Source organism: Orbicella faveolata, unplaced genomic scaffold (genome assembly GCF_042242905.1).
Source record: "Orbicella faveolata isolate gen_17 unplaced genomic scaffold, um_ofav_v1 contig_35, whole genome shotgun sequence".
Taxonomy (NCBI): domain Eukaryota; kingdom Metazoa; phylum Cnidaria; class Anthozoa; order Scleractinia; family Merulinidae; genus Orbicella; species Orbicella faveolata.
The window spans coordinates 5,978,092-6,003,249 of record NW_028301564.1 but is presented as its reverse complement, the minus strand read 5'-3'; the positions used below and the strand labels follow the sequence as shown (position 1 = coordinate 6,003,249).

The 25,158-nt window shown below is 38.9% G+C and overlaps 1 protein-coding gene across 2 annotated transcripts; it reads right to left on the bottom strand.

The window, feature by feature from the left end:
* Window positions 1-345: 345 nt before the first annotated feature.
* On the bottom strand, window positions 346-25,018 carry LOC110047568 (serine/threonine-protein kinase B-raf-like). Of its 2 annotated transcripts, none has more exons than XM_089273693.1 (19): window positions 24,815-25,018; window positions 21,101-21,202; window positions 19,570-19,818; window positions 18,401-18,504; window positions 15,953-16,004; window positions 13,629-13,685; window positions 13,135-13,202; window positions 12,816-12,893; window positions 11,129-11,279; window positions 10,734-10,791; window positions 9,245-9,447; window positions 8,452-8,569; window positions 7,355-7,439; window positions 6,980-7,156; window positions 6,415-6,461; window positions 5,901-6,019; window positions 5,548-5,679; window positions 5,174-5,308; window positions 346-2,317 (listed from the first exon to the last, which is right to left on the bottom strand). In XM_089273693.1, the coding sequence occupies exons 1-19, from the start codon at window positions 25,016-25,018 to the stop codon at window positions 2,132-2,134; spliced, it is 2,325 nt and encodes a 774-aa protein (XP_089129819.1). In that variant the 3' UTR covers window positions 346-2,131. The 2 variants fall into 2 exon arrangements, with proteins under 2 accessions (XP_089129819.1, XP_089129818.1); XM_089273692.1 differs by lacking the exon at window positions 24,815-25,018 and adding an exon at window positions 21,410-21,663.
* Between the last annotated feature and the right edge of the window lie 140 nt (window positions 25,019-25,158).

Below are 25,158 nucleotides of genomic sequence, written 5' to 3'. Positions count from 1 at the left end.
CAATTTGTATCTAAAAACAGAGGGTATACGCCTGAAACTTTTTGTATGAAGAGAACCTCTCTTCATACATATGTGAATAAAACAGCTCTGTAATCATCAGGTTTGGGATTTTGCTACGGCTTTCCGGGTTCGAAAACGTTTCGGGACCTTCGAGAAACGGGCCACAGATAATCGAAACACCGTCACGGTCATGGTTTGTTTTGTTTCAACTTGATGAATTATTAAAGAGTTTGAGAAAGAGGGTTCAAAGTAATAGAGTATAGCACTCTTTCCGAGACTTGTTGTCAAGCATTCAAGTCCGCCCAGTCAGAGTCCCATGGTAGTTATTAACAACCAAACCACACACATGATCTCAACTTTATATACTTCCATGCTACTGCATCATTTACAGTGTCGTTAAATATTTAAAATATACAATTTTTATAAGTTAAGAGATACTTTCAACCTCGTGAAATTTCATTTTAAAGCCTCATCTGCAAAATTTTTACACAAATATGACATTTCATTAAAATAAAGGGGTTTATCTACTCGTAAGTCCCCTTGTATCTATCTTACTTGCGTTTACTATAACGACAGAAAGAAATTTGTATCTCGGAAAGTCACTGACTTTCACACGCATTGCGCGCCTAAATTGAGCAGTGGGCTTTTAGTTACTTACATTTCTTTAGACTAGTTTCAGTAACTGGTCAATGCACAGCATTCACTTGAAAAGGCTGTGCTTCAAAGTCACATGGACACTATAAAATAACATGCGCTGATATTAAAATCTAGAAAAATCCGTCCCAAAACAAAGGCACGAAATGACCCACATTTGAACATCGAATACAAAATATCAATACACTTGAAAACAACACGCCAAAAAGAACCTACATCATCACAACACATCGACGACACTTTCGTCTGTTGCTAGGTCAAATGAACATGTTTAAAGGCCATTTCTTTAAATTTTCTGCTTTGCACATTGTTCAAATTTTCTCGATTGTAGCGTCTCCTTCGCAAAGGCTGCCAGCGCGCACTAAATAAGACAATTCTAATTCACGTCAACACTGTAGTCTTAACAGGGAAGACATCACTAAATAATGACTTGAAATTGTAGAAAAACGAAGACCTGAGGGAACAAAAAAAGTCAACACTAGACAAAACTGAGGTTGAATACTATCTGCTCAACCGATGACGCGTTTAGCTCGGTTTGTATCAAACCGTGGTCTGTAAAGCTCAACAGCCATAAACGATTTAGTTTCCTTCCTGACTTTCAAGTTGGGTTGCCTTTTGCTAAATAACATGAACTCAGATGCGCGAGCTAGCCCCGATAGCAATCAAACATTAACAAGCTTATGACTTATTCACGTATACAAATTTGTCACTTTGTTTTCTCTTTTTTTATACAAAATGAGGCAAATGCTTCGCGCCCTGGAGAAAAGGGCTGGAGCAAGCAAATATATTTATTATTTTACATCGTACTCCATTTCAGTTTATTTCAATTTTCTTTTTTTACGTTTTCCATTTGGCGTTGATTATTGAAGATGTCGCCATAATGCCCAGCACCAAAAAACGCTGCCAATTTCATCACAGTAAAAAAGGGTGAAACTTTGGGCGTTTTCAATTACGTACGTTTTTACGTTACTCAGTGTTTCAGCACGTATGGCAATAACGAAAATCTTTTGACACGCTCTAAAATAAATTAAATCTTTTGCGTGCATTTTACTGCGCTTGAGATTATCCTCTCGTAGCCTTTTGTTGGGGTAGAACTCCACTCGTATCTGCCATTGTCCATTGCGACAGATTTGCTATGCGCGTCACATAACAGGATGCAGTTTTTTTTTCCTCCGTAAGTTTGTTTTGAAAGCAACACGATGCTATTTAAATCTGTTCTTTTCCACCTTTGAGAAAAAGTCCTCTCGAAAGGTCCTCCATTTCGCGTAATCTTGTTCTCGAGTTGAGAAGTTAAAGATCTTTCCAACTTTTCACTTTTGTCGACATTTTAATTTACCCAACATCCTTCACGCTGTGGTGTATGAACATCACTGAGGTGTGTCACGCGTAGTCTTGCGTGACAGATCCATCCTCTCGGGCGCTTCCAACCGCAGATGTCCCGGAACTGAGACTTGATGCAAACTGGCAATTTTGTCATTTAATATCCAGACACTGCAGTGAAAAACGGTTGATAAACACCAAAAGGACTGATCGGAGTCTCGGGTGGAGCACCAAAAAATCCCACTTCCGACATCTTCCCCGCACGATTTAACGAACAGGGTTCGGATGCACTTCGGTGAATCTTCGGCATTGACCGAATGAGAGACTCCAAGGTTCCAAGAACCTGCAAAATAAAATAAATTGTTTCAAATTGACAACAACCAGGTAAAATGCCGCATTACCTTGCATCATGCAGGTCGGTATGCATTTCTGTCAAATCCACTGGCTACATGAAAACGTTGCGGCTCCAACAAAGCTGTACCGTTGATACTGTGAGAGGAGAAATGACTTACAGGGGAACAAGCGAGTCTCTAAAAACACTGCCGCGTGAATTGATCTTAAATTTGCACCTAAATGACCGGAAGAACTTCTAATCCCAACCAACATACGATAAAACTACAAGATCATTTGTCAGCCGAAAACCAACAATCAACCCAGAGGCGGTATGGCGGATAATGAAGGTTGTCATCTGGGAAAAGAGGTTAACAAGGGTTTGTATCTCTTTCTAAACAATACTAAGCTTCAGAACAACTGACGGCATTCTGCCCAGGCCACGACTCTTGAAGACCTCAAAGCGGAATTCCAACAACAGAATCCCTATGGTTAAAGGTGACTATAACCTAAAAAATATCTCCAAAAAATGTCTACAACGTTAGGCATTATTTTAGTCCCGGAGAACTTTCCTAAAAAAATTGTTTCTAAGACGGTACCACGACATAATTGTTCGTTTCTTTGAAACTGTTATGCGGTGTCGGCACACAAGTGTAATACTGAGCTCTTTATGAACTTCAGGTCGATAAAGGTGACTTTCTGAGCTTGTAATAGCCCTTTGTAACATGAAAATCAATGGCGCCCGTTTTGAGTATTTATTCTATGATCATTATCAGGAGCCATAATCGGGGACGGAGACCGTAAGCGCGCGCCATTTCAAGTATTGGGGTTGTCCCCATGATATATATGGGTTATTGACCAAGCTTGTTCGGTCAAGATGGCTGGATATTGGCCAAGTTCTTTTTTTGCGAGTTTATGGACCGAGACGGAGTCGAGGTCCATAAACTCGTAAAAAAAGAACGAGGCCAATATCCAGCCAACTTGACCGAACAAGCTTGGTCAATAAAGGATTTATTATATGGCTTTCGGGGAAATTTTTCTTGCGGGACACGGCGGGTAGTCCCGAGCGGGCAAGATAGCTCCATCTTGCCCGCTCGGGTAGCCAATCACAGCGCAGGATTTGATTCATCTTGCCCGCTCGCGGAGCTTGCCATATAATAAGGGACAATAATTCTATTTTTAGAACAAATTGCGCCATCGCCTGCGGCACACGCGCGTACATGCTGCGAGGATTTCTGCGGATGTCGCGCGGGGGAAATGGCGTCCGAAATTCCCGAAATTTTTCATGTTTTTGGCCCACAACTCAACGCGTTTACGTCTGTTGGAATTTTGCTTAATTAAGTATTTTCGTCGTAAGCTGCTCCAGTTTGAGTGAAGCAAGACCGTGTCGAATTTAGGTATGTTCCACTTTAAGCTTATATATATCGCTGACCAAGTTGTGTTCCGACGGATGCTTCTTTTACATGAGCTGTACAATACACCACTTTAAATTTCACATATGTTGAAGATTAACAGCTTTTCCATTACACAGCAAAAAACTAGTTAGATATATTTAGATATAGCAGAGCTTCAGGACTTGATGGTTTCCTAGCTCCTCTTACCACACGCTTGCGAGGAATTTGCCAGTCTATTGCGACCGAAAAGTAAAACAAAATAATTGCTAGTTCGAGTTTTACCTGAATTGTAAGCAACGCTTGATGTTTCATCAAGGCCCAATAACTTTACGTCCGTAGATACTGCTCAGTTTTATTTGTGTAAAAATCCAGTAACTTCTCTGTTGTCGATGAATGAGAGCGCCCGCCGATGCGTGTTTTGTACAGTCAGTAAACATGACGAATTGGACTTCCGCCGTGCCACACTTTCGTGTGAAAGCGTACATCGAACTCAAACAATAACTCTATAGTTTTTAAATATGTTTAAGATTGATAAATGTTTGAGAACATATTAAAAGCTAAGCTGGAAATATGTGAATAAAGCAGAAATAATCAGCAAAGTTACAATGACGCTTTCTTTAATCAACTTCGAATAACGATTTCGATTTTGTTGATCGAGTTATCAAACTCCTTGTCTATTTTCATTTTCGCAGTGTAAAACTTCACTATGCTTATGTTGAAGAAACACACATGATGTTAGTAGCCTTTCCTTGCGTTCGTGAAATTTGTTGAAGCATCTCAGCACAAAAGATAACGAAAAAAATCTTTGTCAAGATTTGTTGACAATTGAAAACACCGACTCGGACTTGAAAGTGCGCGAGCTGCAGTATGCAAATGAGCTAATTGTACGCGTCAGACTTTCCTTTCAAAAACTTTTGCAAACTCACCACACAAGCAGAAACAATAAGAGACCATCAAAACAGGTTTTGGTTATGATTAACCATTGTCTGAGAAACTCACAAATTTACTCGATACCAGAGTACAGAGTTTTCTTGCAATATTCTTAAGTCAGAACAAACGCAAAAACATACGCGTAAGCTTACAACAAGCGCGAGCAGATCTTATTATTCATTCCCAGCGCGAGATTGAAGTCTTGTTTTCGACCCTGAAAAACCCACCTTTTCCGTTAGCTCAGAGCATAAAACTACATATAAGCGCCCTGGTTCGTATTCCCTGCCTTATTCAATACCGTCACGGTGAAAAATACGCCAGAGAATCTCGCAACTCTCACCATTTGATCACACAACGTGACAGCATCCACGCGAGAGCCCCCGACATGTGCGTGGATCCGCACGGATACATGACGTCAGGATGGCGCAATTTGTTCTAAAAATAGAAAAATTGTCCCATATCATAGGTGCGCGCGGATCCCAAGACTTACGGTCTCCGTCCCCGATTATGGCTCCTGTCATTATCAAATAAAACTCACAACAGACCTGAGGGAAGAGTGGTCGTTCATCTCTGCTGAACTTGATACAATCTATTAAGAGTTTCTTGAAACTCTTGGGTATGTCGGACCGGACCTTGCTCAAGTCGGGCTTCAGATAGCCTCGACCAACCATGTAAAGAATCTGAGGAGGAAACACAAAACAAGATAAAGAAAAACAAGTGAAACTGAAGCACTGATGCTGTATTTTATATGAAGTATTTCGAGCTACCAAAGAAATATGACGTCAGTCGCGGGCTTTACGTCACTTGCCAAACAAACCGTGCGCCATGCTTGTCAATTCAATGAATGCGCGCGCTCTGCCACTTTCATGTGTCTTGTCTAAGAAAGCGCACTCTCTGCCTCAATACTATAGAATAGTACCTGGTCTTTGTTCCCCACATGGGCATAAGGCAACGTACTCGTGAGCAGCTCGTAAAGCACAATTCCGTAAGCGTATATGTCGGAGTGGAATGAGTAAGGATTGGGGTCCTTCATTCGGACAACCTCAGGCGCCTGCGCAACATAAACAACAACAAAAACATGTTACATACTAGTTATGCAACACCTTTGAGGAGTCACTTGTATTTTCACGGTATCCACAAACCTCAAAAGCCTAGCCGTTTGCAACTGGCCAGCACGTATCTGGTCACAAATCCAGAAGGACTGCAAGCACGTTACTCACAACCAAAGATCTACCTGCAAGAACTACTAGTAAGATTAAGCTGAAAACCTACCATCCACAATATCGAGCCCGATGGTTGTTCAAAATTCTGATTTCCACTCCATCTTGACTTGATGGTCGCCAAACCGAAATCACCCACTTTCACTGTCAAGTCCTCCTGAAGAAAAATGTCTGATACAAAGTTAAGGATAGCAAACAAAACGACCTCTACACATTCCAGTTCAAAGACAGCGGTTCATTGATGGGAACGTCGACTCTCCTTACTGATTGCCTTTTCGTGTCGCTGAGGTCTACGAGAGTTTTGCCATATCAAGTGTTTCGTTGAGGTTGATGTTCGCTCTTACATAAACTGAATATCATTTTTGATGGCGTGAAAAGTCGTGAAAGAGATAAGTGAATAAGTGTTGTACCCATTCACGGTCACCACTAAGTAAGCTCACGTTAGAAATTTGAAATTTAAAGAAACAGGAACCTCATTTGAAACGTTTTTCTGCAATCTTCGCGGTTGTTCAGCGGGTGGATTAAAAGCTATCTGAAGGCAGAGATGTATTAACACAAAAGGATACTGTTTGACTTCAGATCTCTGTGGATTATGGACTTCGCGTGAAGATAACTGTGAACGTCAACAACAAAAAAATCAATTTCGAAAATACTTTAAATTATACAAATACAATCACGACAAGACATACATGTATATTTGCAACATTTCGTGGTGGGTCCTCATCACAAATGAACTCGTGTTAGAGAAGACGGGAGTGCACACTGAGCATTCCAAGTTCTTCTGAGAAAATTGCCAATGACGACAAACACAAGCAAACAACACGGAAGAGCGGTTTTCAATTGAGTGTCGTAAAGCCAAAGCCAAATTAATCACTCTAGCCAATCACAAAGGACGCAGACAATACAGTGAACCAATCAAAACTAGAAGTAAAAACATGTAGCTGACGCAAAGCGCGGGAAAACGTATGCGAGGTGAAACTGAATAACAATTGGTTTTGGTTTAACTATGATTGGATGAAAAAATGGCGCGAGTTCTTAAACCAATCGGGTAGCGTAGAAAGAGCAAAACCAATTACTTTTCCACATTCAAATTAAAACTGCTCCAAATAAATAAGTAGCATTAATTCTTACTCCATTCCTTGTGCTGTCTGTCTAGCGATATCTAGCAGTTGTAGAACCTCGAATCTGCTTTCCGTGACATGAAGATGACGATATAAACTGGAGCCTTCACACCACTGGGTCACTATGGCTAGTTCTGGTTTGGCCATACAGCCCATGAATAACAGGATGTTTACATGACGTGTTTTCCTAACAGGAAACGCAGAACATGTGATGAGTACCGCACTGAATAACAAACAATCCAACAAACAATGAAAGCACTTTGACAATAGCCTTACAAAACATTTTACATGTACATCAATTCTTCTTTTTTTAAGGCCACATACCGATGCATTATGAGTGCCAGGCACAAATACACGTTTTTGCAGTTCATGGCTTTCCACTCACCTTAATACAGCTACTTCATTCTTAAATCCTTGTAACTGTTGAGGACTTGGTTCTGAAACATTTAATGTTTTAATAGCCACAGCGCCTGTAGAACCAAGTATAACAATGTGGTCAATTACTGTGCTCCACATAGATTCTTCTTTCCAACGGTAACAATCCACGAGTAGAACATCAACATGCAGTGGAATGATAACATGTAATCAGTATACATTAAGTCACTAATGGAAAGATTCGGCTAACATGTTCACATCCTTGTTGCCACACAATTCAGATCATGTGATGATTTACTTGGGAGGTTACAATTGTTCTGTTTGTACATACTCCCGTGCAATCAGTTGAGTGTGACTAATTGCACGCTTGTAACCTCCCAAATGTATCGTCACGTGGTCTGAATTGGGTGGTAACTAGGACTTTAACACATTAGCCGAATCCGTCTATTTGGAGGACACCACCAAGCTGGTTAGCACACTGGATTACAGACTGAGTAGTCAAGGCGCTGAGGAGGATAATTCATAAATGATATATGATAATTCATATAAATGGGTTGTTCAAACTGTTTGGTCGACCTGACAGAATGCTGGAATTAACCTATGATGAATTACCTTTTCATGCTTTTACTGGTTCAATTGTTCAGTTAGCCAATCATATTCATTTCAATTCGGTCAAAATTTCACAAAACTGGAGGTATTTGGGACAAGATTGTACCAGGCCCAGTTTTTTGTGCAACTCTAAGTAGTATAAGACAGATGAATAGATCACTTGGCTCTACATGAAGTGATAACCAGAAGTGATAATCATGGCGGCAGATTATAAGGGAATATATGAAACCTTGTTATTAGGGTCTCTCTTCTTCCAGAGAGCACAAAAACCTCAGCTTGATTGCAGCTAACTCCCCACCAACAGGGATTACCGGTAACAAAACTTGTCCTCTTTGTCAATAAATGCTATGAAAATCAGAACAAGCTCTGACCAATAGTGGAGCCATTTAAGCTTGAGTCCTTTTCAGTGAGTCACTACTCGTTAATTTGCGTTCTTACAGCTTTATTAAAATAAACAACGATAGTTAAGTCACAAGCTATCCACTATGGAGTCCATACCATGCCATGTCCCTCTATACACTGTTCCATAAGACCCTGATCCTATCCTTGGCCCACGATGCACTTCACCTTCTGGTATCTCCCAGTCATCTGTAGAGTTAGTTCTCATGCGCTGCATCTAAAACACATTTATAGTTAACGAAATATAACTAGCGAGGTCCCAAATCATTACCATGAAAGAAACTAAATATTTTTTGGTATTTGCACTTTCACAATGTGATTATGCTAACAATAGTTAGCTCTTTAACTTGAGCCATTTTCCCGGACTTCTTTTTCAATCAGAGCATGACAAGAGACAACTATTTGTCATGGTAATCAATAACAATCTGCTTACAAAATTGGTGTACAAAAGCTGAAAAAAACATACGCTGTGAAAATTCAAAATCCAGGTGAAAGAGGTGTTCATAGAGAAGAGGGTCCAACATAGGTTGTTTTAATCCCACATCCCACCACTGTTTTGCCTCAATCCTGCCATCCTGCCCCAGTCTGAATATTTATCTTGATCTCGCCTGGTTAGAGATGCAGTTCTCCGTGTAACATCTGCAACACGTAATTTTCTGTCTTTTATTCTGCATCCTACCGCCAATTTTATCCCGCATCCCTTCTGTCAAAGTGAGCAAATCCTGTTACCACCAAAATATTTTTATCCTGCCATTAAAAGTTCTGTCATCCCGTATCCTGCCTTCAGTTTTACTCTCATCCCGCATCCCACCAAACCTATGTTGGGCCCTCAGAGAAGGTGACAGAAAAGAAAACCTCTGGCTGTTCAAAATGTTAGAAATCACAAACTTACCGTTCTCTTGGGTTTCTGTGGGCTGGAGGGTGCATCACATATTACAGTGCCATTAGGTACAGATATTGCATGAGGGTGCTCTATTTTGTTGGGGTGAACATTATTTGGCATAAGTGTGTTCTTGTCAAATAATCTTGGATTGACAGCACCAACACTTGACGTCCGACTGTGTCTTCTCCGGGCCAACTTACTTGATTCTACATCTAAAAAAATATACACCAATACTGTTATCAGAGTATCAAAATAACACTCAAATATACAGTTATTACATTTATTAGCATTTAAATGTTGTTCAAAGTAACATACACAAAAAAAAAAAACAAATGCACCTAGACTAAAAACTCTATCATTTTGCACAAAAGCTACAGCAAAAAAATAATTACTGGGTACACTACAAGGCTTGAGGCTTAGTTTCTATTTCAAAATAAAAGAAAGGTACTAGATAACATGTTCACCCATCTGACACAGATAAACTAGACCATTTAACACCAATCACGGTGCAAAGAAAATTCAGTTTTCCAGCTTGCCCGATGTAACTAGAATGTACTAGCTCAGCAGTCATTTTCACTAACCCAAAAGAATGTCTCACTAACGCAACTGTAAAAGTTTAAAACGATAATTTGATCTCTTAAGTTCTTCACGAAGTTGAATTTGAACAAAACTACTGGGCAAGTGAAGGACAGAATGCACCAGCCCAACTGAAAAATCCACTAGCCCTGGGATATCAAACATGAATTTCTTAACATGCTGCAATGATAACAACACATCTCTACAGTTTGCCTAGAATAATGTTTGCATGTGTGGTTATCCACAGAGTGGTAGATATCTGGCTATTAGCAGAGCATGGCTAGCAGTAAGTACATGTTGAAATTATGATGACAACTATTGTCGAAAATTGCACAAATATAAGGGCCAAAGTTTTTGTTAGTCTTCATGCGAATTGCTGTACTAAACGTTATTATAATTTTAACTAGTGAAGTATTTTTGAGAAAGTGACATCATTTCCTCAAATTCTCATCCAAGCTTTGAAACAAGGAAAATTAATGGACATAAAGGTCCAAAAAGCATCAGTTCTCATGGGCGTAATAGTTGAAATTTGCCAAGATATCTAGGAAAGACCTATTGAGTAAGAAAATGTACAAAATGGATACCAATAATTTGATCATAGTGGCACTTTAAACCCACGAGACATTTAGGAGCTGCACAGCTGCGGCAAAGTGTAAGAACATTTTAATCAAAACAAACCACAATAAATTATGTTTACTATGAGGCTAGAACTTAAAACAATGCTCAGGTTCCCCTCTGAAGTACAATTGATCTCCAAAACACTTTTTCAGAGTAAAAAAAATATTTTTTGTCAGACCAGAAGAATTCCTCCTACAACACCCCAAGGCATCAAAAAGATTCTTTGGAAACTCCCAAAAATGATAATATATGTGTTGCCTGCCAAACTCAAGAGCTTCCTATAAATTCCCCACAGCATTCTCACCTGATACTGTAGGGGAATTCTCCTTTCCAAATGTGGAAACAAAGGGCTCACAGCGATCCTATGTGCCAAATAAAATACATTGTTTCCTGTCAGTGGCATTAAAACATCAAAAGCAACAAAATTTCAGCTGAGAAAAAACTAAAAACTGCTCAATTTTTTTCCTACAAGGAAATTGAAACATTTTACACAAAGCCCGGCTACAAACACTCGCCCCAACATAGCAAATATACTATTATTTTGTAACACATTGGAGCACTGGTCAAAGCATAAGTTTTCACATTACGTTTTATACACTCAAAACAACAAAACTTTTTTCATTTTCATACTTTGAGAAACATATTTAACGCCAAGCACAGTATGCAAAAGATAAAGGCATTTGCTAAGCAGAGACTTACCAAAGGGACATTTCGACTACTGATTCTGCTTCTAAAAACATTTGGTTCAGACACTGAGCGTTCCCTTGTACTTGAGAATGATTCGTCGCCAGAATTGTTCAAGCTTGGATCTTCTGCATTAAAAAAATCAAGCAGTGGCTCTGAGAGTAACCTACAACAGGAAACAAAACTAGGAATTATCCAATGATTGTACAGAGAAGCTCATAATTTTACAATTTTACCTTCCCTTCTTTGTTCAAGAATTTGACATCTCAATTTATTAAGTTTGAAAAGAAGTTGATTTGAGTGGTGTAAAATCTTCTTTAATCAATGTGCAAATAGTTAGCATCGTGTAGTCCAGTGAATGTAACTAACAGATGATAAGTTACATGTATATTATGTGAATTAGGATTTGGTTAAGGTTCAGTTCCATATGATTGTGACAGCAGCAATAATAGCCATGTTCTAAACAAGCAAAGGACTGGGTATGGATTTTAAAATAAATTAAAGTGGGAAACGAGATTGTCGGAGTCGGAAGCAGAAGCGGAAGAATAAACCAATAACAATGCTCGAATTTGGACCTTGTGATTAGTTGGTTCTTCTGCTTCTGCTTCCAAATCCAACAACCTAGTTTTCACTGGATCATAAACGATGGAGTCGTAAACAGAATTGGAAGAAATGGAAATGTTCTAACTTTTCCCACTCCGATTCCATCGAGCTTATAACTCTGCTTATGACTCTGATTTCAATTTTCACTGGGTCTTAAGTACTCTTATGACTCCGACTCAATTCCAGCAGAGACACAAGACAGTCACAAGTTCATGCAGGGCAAGAACAGTCAAGTCAAGTCACCTTAAGTTACTGCAATTGTGCATAAGTCCTGACCAAAGGACATCACCAGCTACAAGTTTACAACTACTTGGTACTACTACATTGCCACTTGCATTACATCTGTTAGTCTCAATATGAATGATCTGTTTCTACAAATTAATATTTACAGTGAAAAGATGACAGGATGATCAAACTAACAATTTTAACTTATTCCATTTTTCCAGAAGCCTATCCCAACAAATAAAAATATCTTCATCCCTAAACAAGAATAATCTACAATTATTTATTGCAAACCAACTTGAGTATTTAAACATAATTTGCCACACATTTTGGGCTCTTTCTTCCTTTCATCTGCATACAAGGGGCTATATATTTTCTAATAACACTGGCCTGACATTTTTTCCGGATTCACTCCCCTTGTACATGTCACCTTGTGTAGGTGAACCTTGCATGTGTTACTGCTATGCTACATGGGACCTTGGCCCCTGGTGAGGACTGCCCTAGGCCTGGATGGGAATTGGACACAGGCCAACCAGTTCACCCATAAAAACCAATTGCAGAAAGGGGAATAATTCCCATAATTTTATGTACCATGTGCCATAAAAAATAAATTACAATATTTACAGAGAAAGCCAGATTGGCCATATCTGGTTTTCATACAAAAGGAGAGAATAAAAAAGTTATTGAATCTTCTAAACTACGACAATATTATACTAAGATGCTCAAAAGGTTGATGAAATTCAAAAACAATTCTCTTTTCTCTAAGTCTGGCAAAGGAGAGGGTGGAACATTGTGTATTGCGTACAGAGCACCCGTGAACCAACAAATTACTGTAAGTCAGTTCCAAATTAAAGAAACAATAACAAATAAGACTTACCCAAGAGCAGCCTGCTCACAGACAGGTGGAACCATTGCGGCACAACGTTGGTGAAATTTGTAACCACAAATCTGACACCTACGACAGAAGAATTATTTGAATTACAAAGTAACCTCTTTGTAAATAAATTGCAACAAATAGACACCAAAAATAGCAAACCTAAGTCATGGAAAAGTCTAACATTTATTCCTTAGTTAATTGACATGTTGTGCTATAACATTTTAAGCTGATGTTGCACAAATTGTGAAAGTCATGCTGATATGATGTAACCATGCACTTAGACACATATAAGAATTACCAATAACTCCTGTATTCATACCTGAATCCTAGTATCAGACGTTGTTTACAGCTGTCACATAATGGAAATGTCAAAAATGTTTTTCTTGCCTGAAGAAGAAGTACCAGTATTTAGTGTATACTACAAGTGTAATTGCATTCAGGCTACTTTATTGTACGTTTCATGCAATAACACACATTATCTTTCCAAGGGAAAAGACAAATAAATAAATAAATAAATAAATAAATAAAACGACTAAACATCTTTGAATGGTTTCCACAAATGACTCAAGCCGAAGAGTTTGAACAAAGCACTGAGGAAGAAAGAAATTCTTTAAAAGCTTGGCCAACTTTCCACTAATTGATTCTGACTTTTTGAAAAATTTATGCACGATGTTAAATGTGATTTTTATGGGTCAAGTTTAAATCTTTCACCCATGAATATCATTGCTACATTTAAAACAGAATAACTTCAGAACATTAAAAATACAAAACTCAGCAAACATTAATTTTATGTGAACTAAAAGTACAACTTACAAAACTGTGGGAATATTGGCCAGTAGGTGGAAGATCATCAATTCTCTCAACTGACAGCTATTGACAAAAGAGATAATAAAGCCTGTTATCAGACATGCATTGTATGATTACAGATATCATAACAGAACAATGGCAATATCTTGCAGGGCTCGAAATTAACTTTTTCGTTCGGGAGCCAGCTGGCGACTAACGGAAAAATTTTGGTCGCCAGATCGTAAATTTTGGTCGCCAACTTATTTTATATATAACTTACACAAGAACTCGATTTTATACGTTACTTTGCATGCAAGAAAAGTCATAATTGAAGAGCGAAAACAATTAGAAACAACACAAGTAACACTTAGTTATAAAGCTACCGTTGTTCTCAGGTGATATGTCTCTGCTCCGAAGGTGATGGTTGTCTCCACAGTCATTTTAAATGAAGCGAAGTATAAAACGTTTTAAGTGCGTGGTTTTCATTGTGAGACAAACACGGGTCCTTCCGTATTTTCCCTTTGCTACTTCTTCGAAATGCCGTTCTTTATTTTGTACTTGCTTGCCTCGACGCCTTTCACTCACGTAAATCTGCAACTGATTGGTATCTGCCGATCTGCCGCCATTTTCGCGGCAAATGAAAAGCACATGGCGTTGAAGTGTGCCTGCGATGCCAGTTTCAGAAGAAGCCGCTGAAACAATATGGCGCGCCGTGAACGCAGTATCGACCTGTTGAAATACATTCAATTTTTTCGATTATCGTGTAATATTCAGACATTATTTTACTGGGGACGGAAAGGTGAGTTGTATACTAGCTACCATATCCGATTGATTTCCTAATATAAAGATTTAAAAACAAAAGTTGTGTCGTGGTTTTCTTTAGTTATCGGACAAAACGCGAGTCGCCAGCTGGCGACCAGTTCTGAAAATTTAGTCACCAGTGCTCAATTTTTGGTCACATTGGCAACCAGTGAGTCGCAATTTCGAGCCCTGTCTTGGAATGTGCATAATGTTTAATCACCATCACAAACTGTACTTCACCATGTATAAAGAATACAGCTGTATGAACTGTATCTAGCTTACTTATTTAATACATGGGAGGCAATCCTAAAAACAGAAAAGGTTAGTGCACTGCATTTTGCTTCAAGAGATACTCTCCAGGTATGAGTCTGTGCATTATTTAGTAGATGCATTTTGTTCTTGTTCAAGACACTTCAACACCTCTCTCCACCTATATTAAATGGATGCCAGTGACAATTCCAGAGGGTACCTATGAAGAACTAGTGTCCCCTCCCCTGAGGAGAGTCACAATATCCCTCCCAGCAGTGTAAGTCACTTGCTCTGTTATAAACTCAAATAGAAAGTGTGGTTTTCCCCTGGCTGAAGAACAAAAGAAGCAGGAAACGTTTTTCTCACATACAGCTGGAAGCCTGAGTACATGTGCATGGCGGGTTTCAGGTCACGTGGCTTGTGTACGGTTCAGTTTTTGTTTTGCCATCCACCATTGCCTGACATGCCCCACTCACCCACCCATGAAATTATTCTCTAGCCACTTTTTTGTGTCATTGTAAGACAGCTACGTTGTTACATTAATAGAGGTCAGGCTACATGGTTCAGCTTGGCATGGCTCCCAGTGCTGTGTGGGAAGGTCTTACTACTGGAAATTTATACCTGCCACCTCTCATGCCTTGCCAATGGAAGAAAAGAAAACAAGGTAAATGTAAATGAAAGTACCATGTCTCAATTCTCCAATTTTCAAAGGATAAAATAATACTGGCATAGGGGTGCATCCAAGATTTTTCTTAGGAGGGGGTGTACCACTAAGGAATGATGTAACTGACTGATGAGGTAAACAAATTTTAAAAGCAAATACGAAGGAGAAGGCTTCATCTCAGGGGGGGGGGGGGGGGAACGCACCCCCTGCACCCTCTCCCTAGATCTTCCCCTGTGGACTGAGACCAGGATGCGTTTGAAACATCTTTGGAAATCGTCAGGCATGTTTGTGCTTGTGAAGTTCCTGGCACTCTCAGGGAAACAATCTCAGGCCTGTGACTTGCAAAAAGTTGGCAGATGTAGAAATCATTCATTATTGGGCCAGGATTGCATGAAGATTTTGATCAGGATGGTGAGAGAGCAAGAGGCCAGTGTAACAGAGAAGTATAACATTAAACTTGTTTATGCTGGAAAAAATGTCACTTGGGATGTTTTTTTTTTTTTTTTTAACTTGGGATGTTGTAAACAACAAGGGGTGTCTACTATTTGAATGAAATCCTTAAATACACTAACAATCATGAGACTGGCACCCAGAAAAAACTTAAAGGGGAAAAATGTTCAAGATTAACTGTTATTACCACTTGTCCTTCCATGAATTCTGACAATTCAGTGTCCCAACCGATAATTTCCCTGTAGTAATAACAAATAAAAAGACACTTAAATCACTGATACAATACCACTGGTAAGGAGATCAGATGCAATATCACAATTTATACCATGCCATAGCAAATACAGCAAATCAGATTACAGGAAAGCTGTTGTATACTTGTTACACCCAACCTTCCCATCGTGCGCTTCATGTATGTTGCACTGATTGTGTTGGCCACTGTATTTTCTATGGCATGGTATAAAATAGTTGTCCGACACTCTCTTGTGATATGCCATGGAATATCTCAGTTTTCACTTGTATTTTCTTGCTATATACACTTCCCAAGAAGCTCATGTGTAAACCACAAAAACAACAGTGACTTGTGGAGTATTTAACACAGGGACGTAACTAGGGGGGAGTTCTGGGGTGCCCGCGACTCTCCTTTTGCAGCCTTTTATAAGCAAAAAACCTACAACAGGTGGCAAAAACAACATGACAATCTGGTGAGTAACCTCACTATGTCACAGTGTGACCCCCCCCCCCCCCTTTTGAAAAATCCTGGCTACGTCCCTGTAACACTATTATGTATACCACTCCAAAGTGTCGCAACACTATTATGTTACTGATGTAATATCAGTTCAGGGACACATCACAGAAAGATTGCTCAAAATTACAGATTAACAAGGATCACCCAAGTTACTCCAACAATTGAAGGTTTTCATGCAAATGGGGCATATATAGCATTTGGGCCGATTTTTATTTTTTCCAGGATCGAGCTTATTTTTGGCAGACTGACTTGTTTTGACATGAAAAGCATTGTTGCATAATTGTTTTTGTTGATTTGTGCTTCGTTTTCGCAAAATAACGTATGCAAAAAAACTCAGTTTTCCAAGTGGCAGCTTTTGGAGCAAATCCTTCGAAGGAAGATTTCAACATGACGTGAACTTAAATGGTTACTTTTAGCAGCTTTGACAGCACCATTTTCTCAAATAGATGTTTTCATTTTTGAAAGAAGTAGAGAAATAGACCGGAAAAAAAATAGACCGACCTCGTATCGATATGGTGTCACAACAGAACAAACTCGAATCCAGCCTGTTCAGCGCCTTATTCGCTTGCGCTAACGAAACTACAGTAAGAGAAAAATGCAATTATATGAATAATAAAACTAGTGGCAAATGCCATGTTTCGGTGACTTCATCTTTTTCAAAACAAAAGGTTTCTTTTGTTTTTCATTTAACAAAAGATCTCCAAAAAATATCCTTGGAAAGCTGAGTTTTTCGCATAGGTTATTCCTCGAAAACGAAGCACGAATCAACAAAAACAATTACAGAACAATGCTTTTCATGTCAAAACAAGTCAGTCAGCCAAAATTAGCTCAATCCTGCAAAAAATAAAAATCTGCCCAAAATGCTATATATGTCCTTTTTCAACAAAAGCCTTCAATTATTAAAGTCTGCAGATAACCTAAGAATACCCGAGATCAACCAAAGATTGCCACAGCTCAACAGACACCATATCAATACCACTAAGCTAAGGTCACTGAAGGATACCCTAAGTTATCTAAACATTTTGGTAGAGTAAATGTACAAGTAAGTTAGTGCCAAAAAATAATTATGATTTTGGCTTTTGAACAGGGTCTTTAATTCACATTATGCAATAAAGATATCCCAATTTCAATATTCTTACTTGATTTCAGGGCTTGTGGGAGCAAAACAAATTAAAGAAATTACTTAATTACCTCCCAATATTCACACAGTTTCTTAAATGTTTTATTCCCCCACACTTTGCCGCCAAGTTAGCATTTTAACACAAAAAACGTGCCTATTAAATGACAGTATGACATGTTAAAAGGCTGATATTGTTCTTCCTCATACATTTAAATTAATAACAATATTGCTTGCTCACTTACTTGAGGTATTTTTGGAATTTGAAATCCAAGAGAAAACTAAAATGGTTTCATGCCATCAACATTTAATCTCAAAATACCATTAGCTAATAATGTAGGGCGTATGTTCACAACAGAGACCAGACATCTATTGAAACCATCTCGAACCTCCATGGGAAACAAAAATTTGTTCAAAAAATCGGAGAGTTCAAGAAATTGGGGGTAAAATTACAGTGTTCAACTGAGGAGAGGGAATGACTTTTGGTCTGTTATCAGGAAGTTTGAAAAATTGAGGGTTCGAGAAATCTGGAATCCACTGTAATATTGGTCCATTTTATGCACCATTAGTTCAAGAGTAATGACTTATAACAAGTGAACATGTGATGTTGAAACCTGGCTGTGGGTTACCTGACCATATTAGAATTTCTCTTGCCACCCCTCTACCCCCCACTTCAACTTCTTGCAATGACTACAACCTCAGTATGTATATGCAATACATATGATTCTGATGGTACAATGTACCAGTTAACCACATGTACAAAGGATAGTCACCTGCTAGTAAAGTCGCATATGAGACATGTTTCCGGTGCCAAGCCTCTTGTTCTCATTCCTTTATTTAACGCCTCTCTCAAGGTCACATCTGGTCTGCACTTAACCTGGTTGAAGAAAATAAGACAGAGCTAGAAGAACGAAGCAAGGAAGCAGGCTACTTTGTTTTCTCTATATATATACATTAGGGGGAGGACTTTTTTCAATTAAATCACACCAAGAGGACTGCGAGACTGAAGACTGCAAAACTAATTGAGACTACAGTGTTTGTTTTCTGTTTTAAAACAAATTAACAACTGCCTCGCAAAGTGGAGGTTAGGTGCCTGAGACTTCCAGCACCTTCCACTACTGGTAGTCAGTTCCTAGATGGAAACTACTCCTATGGCTGGCAAATCCTGGCATCCCAGCCATAAGCCCCTACACCGAAGGGAACAAAAGGGGAGAACAGCCCCATGCTCAATAAAATGCTAACTAAATGCAAAAATGCTACAATGCCCTTTGGTTCAAGAGCATGTGGAATCTTGGAGCATGAGTGTGTCTAAATGCCATTGACCGCAAACATAAGACTTGTTCGTCTTGTTGTTAATTCTGTTAAACTGTAATTAACTGTATTTTAAACAGTCAAACAATAAGAAAACCTCTCCCTTCAACCTATTACCCTAAAGATAACACATTAGAACAAAAACGCTTTCCAACAAAATTAATGATCTCCATTACAACTAAACATGAAGGTATAGCACAAAAAGACTCTAAGTCATGAGGTCTTGACACTAAAATAAAGTTTTATCATCATCACCAACCAAATCACTAGATTTAAAGAGGTCCTTACATTAAACAGAAAAAAAAGCCTGGTTTTCTTACCTGTTTAGCAATGAACTAAATTTGTTTCAAAATAGAAAAGATTTTACTAAACCATAATAATTATTATTAAGCATGGCTTTATTTCAAAACACTCACTTTGTTTACATTCATTAACTGCACCTTCAAACTTTACAAGTCAGCTGGTCAATCACGTCACAGTTAACACCCACTCAGTTTATGTGTTTCACACCACATGTTTATTCATAGAAGTGGCCGTTGGTATTTACCCATGGCTTCATTTCCGATGTTTACTGCACATGTTGACATAACCAAACCTTTTAGAATCTATACATACACAAGCCAATACTTACCACAGTGTATTGATGATTGGGGAGGTGTACTCTTATATGCGCACGAAGAGGAGGTGAAAATGGGTGATCACTTCCAGTAAAACTGCTCCTGGAACTTGGAATCGGGGATGTAGCACCAGAGGAGGACGGAGTTGTGCAAGGAGGGCTGGGCTCCGCAGATGATGTTGAATATGTTGCTGTTCGTCTTTCCAAAAGGAATCTCTCTCTATTTCTCAGTTCACTGAGTTTATTTTTCAAGTCCAAATATTCCTTGTGGGAGCAAATCAAATACGTTTTCACACTGGTCAAATGTAAAAACGCTAGTAAAATGATGACAACACACAGCAAGGGGCAGAAAAAGGTAAACAACTGTCTGAGAGACTTGGTAAACTAGTGACTAGTGACCATATTAAATGGTTTACCAATGTCTGTCCCGTTTAGATTGGTCAAATAAAAGCCCTCAACACATTAAATTGAAAAACGTAAAGTTCGAAAGTCTTGGAAATTTATGCTCGAGCGAGATCGTCACTTGAAAGGAGAAAAGCTAATAATCTTTCAGCAGTGCAATTACTAGCTAAACTTGAATTATCGAAATCATCTTGGAACAAAACATCAGAAAACGGAATTGTACTGTATGCAATTTCTCTAGCACAAAAATTATAACAAAAACAAGAATTAGGCAGTAAAGTGAACGCATAAATATAAAAGATGAGGACCAAAATATGTCGCATAATATCTAGCATCAAAAACGTCTGACTCAAAAACAATGCGAACAATACGAATTTATGATCAAAATCGGCAAGAGAATTTCACAGAACGCTCTCCTCAGCTATTATCTAGCAATGATAAAGTTAGATCAATCAACATTTACATCAAGAGATGGAACAGTATTCCGTTCAAATCAAAGTTGAAATAAAGATTCTGCGAAGAGCAATCAAAGCAAAGGTGGTTTTTGCTGCTGTATAACCGACAGTCGCCCGAACGTTCAAAGTGTTTTTTGACTTGAGCTGTATCAAATGCTATGATATGCTTTTTGAAAATACAAGTGCAATTAAGCTCACGGAAGCTTGTAATTTGAAAAACGTATCGCGCAGCTAGTTTACAATACGTCAAAAAGCAGTGACTTCATTTCTCGTAAATTAAATAAGCTTGCAAGTCTGTACATCCATATATCTACGCAAGGCCAACACAACCCATGTAGTAAGCAAAAAAATACGGATAAAAAATAAAATAATAATTAAAAATCGGTGGACAATAGCATTGTACTTTGGACGGGAAAAACAGGCAAAATATTCAAATGATCCCTCACGATTCGAATTTCTTATGGCCGAGATTTCGATTCATATTATCCTACCTGCCTGCCAAATGAAGCTTAAAGCTACAGAAGGTTTTAAATTTAACATAAAATGCAAATATAAAACAAAAATCAAATTTCAAAAGATTAAAACGGTTGCCAGAGCTTGAAACATTTAGAGCAAGCCTCTTGCTTGCGCCTTTTGGGCAATTTCCCAATCATTTTCTGCAAGCAAGCCAGCGAAAAATCGTCACCCACCTCCAAGAAAATCGATGGTGGATGTTGCACATTTAAAAACTGTCCCTCTATCTTGTCCAGATTTTCCTTTGTAAGCTTGATCACCTGCTGTAAGCTGTTGACCTGCAAATGAATTGGAAAGGCCGAACGTGAGGGAGATCGCTTTCGTCGATTAACAATTAGCCATTTCCATACATACACCACCAAAACAAAACAACACTTGCTCGCCAGCTCTGCACGAAAACCCAAAACAACCACAAACACAATCCAGACAACCTCGCGAAAGCTTCACAGTCGTCTTGCAAAGACTTAAAGCAGTTCAAAAATTACCTCCACTTCGTGATTTGTGCAATTTTCCCCGAGATCATCGAAAGCTAACGTGTGTTGAGAATCGACGACCGCCATGATTATTTCTTTTCAGGGGAAGAGTTTTGTCACGTGACTAGAATGTTCGAGCGTATACTCGACCGACTTCGAAGGACTCTGGGAAGAGCTTTGCAGCGTAGTCGTGGTTACGTTAGAGCTTGTTATTCACGTGAAGGAACAGAAGATCACGGATGAGTGGGCTCACAAATTAAACATCTTAACAAAATGGAAATGAAGATTTCTGTTGACTTCAGAAGCTCCCGAACCCTGGTTTCCTGACGCAAATTATCGAACTTTTCCTTGCATCCAAAGTGAGATCGGAAATGTGTCATCCCGATAATACCGGAAAAGTCTATAGCAACGCTTTCGCTCAGTCATAACGTAAACTAAAAAGAAGTAACAAAATATTCGTAGCTCTCTTCAAAAACAACCACTGCACCATGAAAAGTAAAAATACCGTCACGTATATATTTTAATGATCTAAAATACTTCTCATACCAGATACTTACATTCACTAACGGAAGAAATGAAAGCAAGCTTCAGGCTGTTTACATATATTTTTCTCTTTTTTAATAAAATATATCAAAATATTTAAAATTTACTTTTTAAAGTGACTAAAGATCAGTGCTGGGTCAGGAAACGTTTTTGTTGTTGTCGTTGTTGTTTCTTATTTTACCGGCTCTCGATAAATTTTATGTATCAATGAAAACAATTTGAAGTAGAATTTAACTAAAAGCCTGAACAAAAATCTACGGGTTGCTTCTTTGCTTCTCTCTGATTTTTAAGAACGGGACTTTCACCTTTACTTTCGCCAGACAGCTTCAGTTAATACTCGAGATTTCCTTGACTACCTTTCGGAAATCACTCAACATCAAAGAGTCAAAGAGTTCATGAATAATTCGAGTCCGCTGATTTGTAACTACCCGGCGACTGTACTTTAAGGTTCTATTTCTCCTTTGTTTCACAGTTTCCTTTCGGCTTCTTTTTTTTTTCTGGTTTTCGGTGAACATTGATAACCAAATCAAAGCTAAGTTTAACCTGAAGTTACCTGAAGTTCTTCCAGTATACATTAACACTCACTACAACAGAGTAACAAATAAAAGACTCTACAATTAAAAACTGCAATAACTAAAATGTAATTATTCCGATGTTTGCCAAAGTCAAGCGTGTAGTCAGTGATGTTTTCTTCGGTTTCCGTTTGGCTGACAGACCGTAATATCACATTAATAAACCTTTTCCTTCGCGTCAGACATACGTCTTAAAAATTATTGCATATTCATAGCGCTTTTCGTATTAGTTCAAGGGCTAAGCTGGTTTGTATGTTTCGCCTTATTCTTAGTCGTATTTCTTTACTCAGCCATCTATTTTCTCAGATGGAGTATGTTGTTTCGCCGGTTACAAACTATGAAGAAGTCGTGATCCGGCTGACGCCGTGAGTTGTCTAATAAGGTGTACGCTGTTCGAGGATCCATTGTACACTTCAGAGAAGCCTCAATGTTTGTGAGCACGTTTTTATTAATTCAGACCGTCGGGAGTGTGGATTTCCTTGTTCGTAATAAACTGACATTCGGCGGAAATGAATGAACCTCGAAATTAATTATTTAAAGCAACCAAAGAAACAGACGGTGTATTGCAAATTCCTGGTTGAAAATAACAAAGTGAATACCTTTTCCCGGTTTCAAAGGCTTTTGACGCCAGCACTATAACCATCAGTTGTGATAAAAACATAACTCGTTGTTATACGCCAAGGTTACTATATAGATCAATGAAATCGAACGTGATCAGCCTCGTTGGGAGAAACTTCCGGATGATCAATACATTCCACGTTGCTCTTGAACCTAGTCCCTTGCAGCTGTCAGAACCAAGCAACTCTGGGGACTAGAATACCTCGACATGAGGAAGAGAAAATCTTCGACTTACAGATGGAGATTGCATCACGTGATTGGCACTAATTTGTGTGCACTTGCTTTCTGTGTGACGTCACTAGTTCAAAAAGAAAAGCCTGCCACGGCCGGGCAAAAAACCAACGGCAAAGAAAACACGAATAACTTCAAAGTCCACTTTTGCTTGTACCACCATGTACCACCCCACACCTTCCAAAATTTGAGGAGTGGTAGAAATAATTTCGCATTAGAAACCCGGAGTAACCGAAAAAGTGAATATGGCAAGATGGGCTTGGTTTGTTCATGACACGAGTAAACTAAAGCAGGATTAGCCTGAATTTTGGTTTCAGTTTTGTAGATTTTCAATGAGATTCGCTATAGTGTTTTATGCCCTCCAGTTTTGGTTTTAACTTTCCTTTAGTCGATGTACTGACAACATCATCCTGACTTTCACACGAAACATAGAAATTAAACCATGTGTAACTCAGTTTTAATCCGGTATTACTATCGGCCGTGATGTTTTGAATTTTAAGAGTGCATTCTTTTGGTAAGATTCAGATCAGGATTTATTATCCAACATCACTCAGATCATGGTGCGTCAAAGGAACTGATGAATCCACCCAGAACGAGATAGGGTGCATTCCTTTGGGATGATCTGGATCAGGATCAATGATCCAACATCACTCGGATCATGGTGCATCAAAGGAACTGATGAATCCACTCTGGGTACTGAAGGACTCATCGGTTCCTTGATAATCTGAGTGATCTTCTATCACTGACCTTGTTCCGGATCATCTGAAAGGAACGCACCCTATATAAATTCGTAGGTTTCTCTAAGCATCACTACCTGACGGATCTTGAATCTTAAATTGTAAACCCTGATCAATCCAAAAATTAAATACACATCCTTACGCTTCATCGCCATCTCGTTAACGGAGTGGGTCAGCTTCAATTCGACCTTGTTCAAGAATCCCTTTACCATATTAAGCAATTAGATTATGAGCTCGAGATTTCTATCGCGTGACAGTTGACGAGGGCGCAGCCCGAGTCAGCCATCACGCATGGAAATCGAGAGCGAATAATCTAATTGTTTTAGTATAAATCTACTATTCATTCAAAACTTTATCTAAATCCTCTTCACAGACACTTCGAAAACGCCAAGAAGCGGTCGTCATTTTATTTACAAGTGCACACTACTACGCTACTCGCTATCTATAACAGAGCAGATAGTGCGTAGCGCAGCCAATCAGAAAACGGCACTCGTGATAGAACGCTAGTAGATTTAGGGTGCGTTCCTTTGGGGTGATCTGGATCAGGATCAGAGATCTGTCTAGATCATGGTACATCAAAGGAACCGATGAATCCACTCTGGTCATGGATTCATCGGTTGCTGTGATGTACCATGATGACAGATCTTGGTTCACTGATCCTGATCCAGATCACCCCAAAGGAACACACCCTTATACTAAAAGATCATAGCTCTTACCTCTGCTCCAGGAGCAGCAAACGAGCGAGCCCGGATCCGAGTACGAGCGCAAGGAAGGTGCGACTTTATTTTGCCATTTTCTATGAATTCCAGTCTGTGTAGTGTATTGGACGCGCCATGATGATCCAACGATATTAAGTAACGTCGGGCATTAATATGGAAGCAAATGACTCGATCGCCTTTCATCCCATAAAACACAGTCATCTGCAAATCAAAATCACCAGCGGAAAATTAATGCCAATGATGTAATTAATATATCTTGAAAATAAAAGGATTTCTTATTTTTAAGGCATCACACTTTATAGTCTCACTTTCGACATTCTGTAGTTTGATCTAGTTTGCCT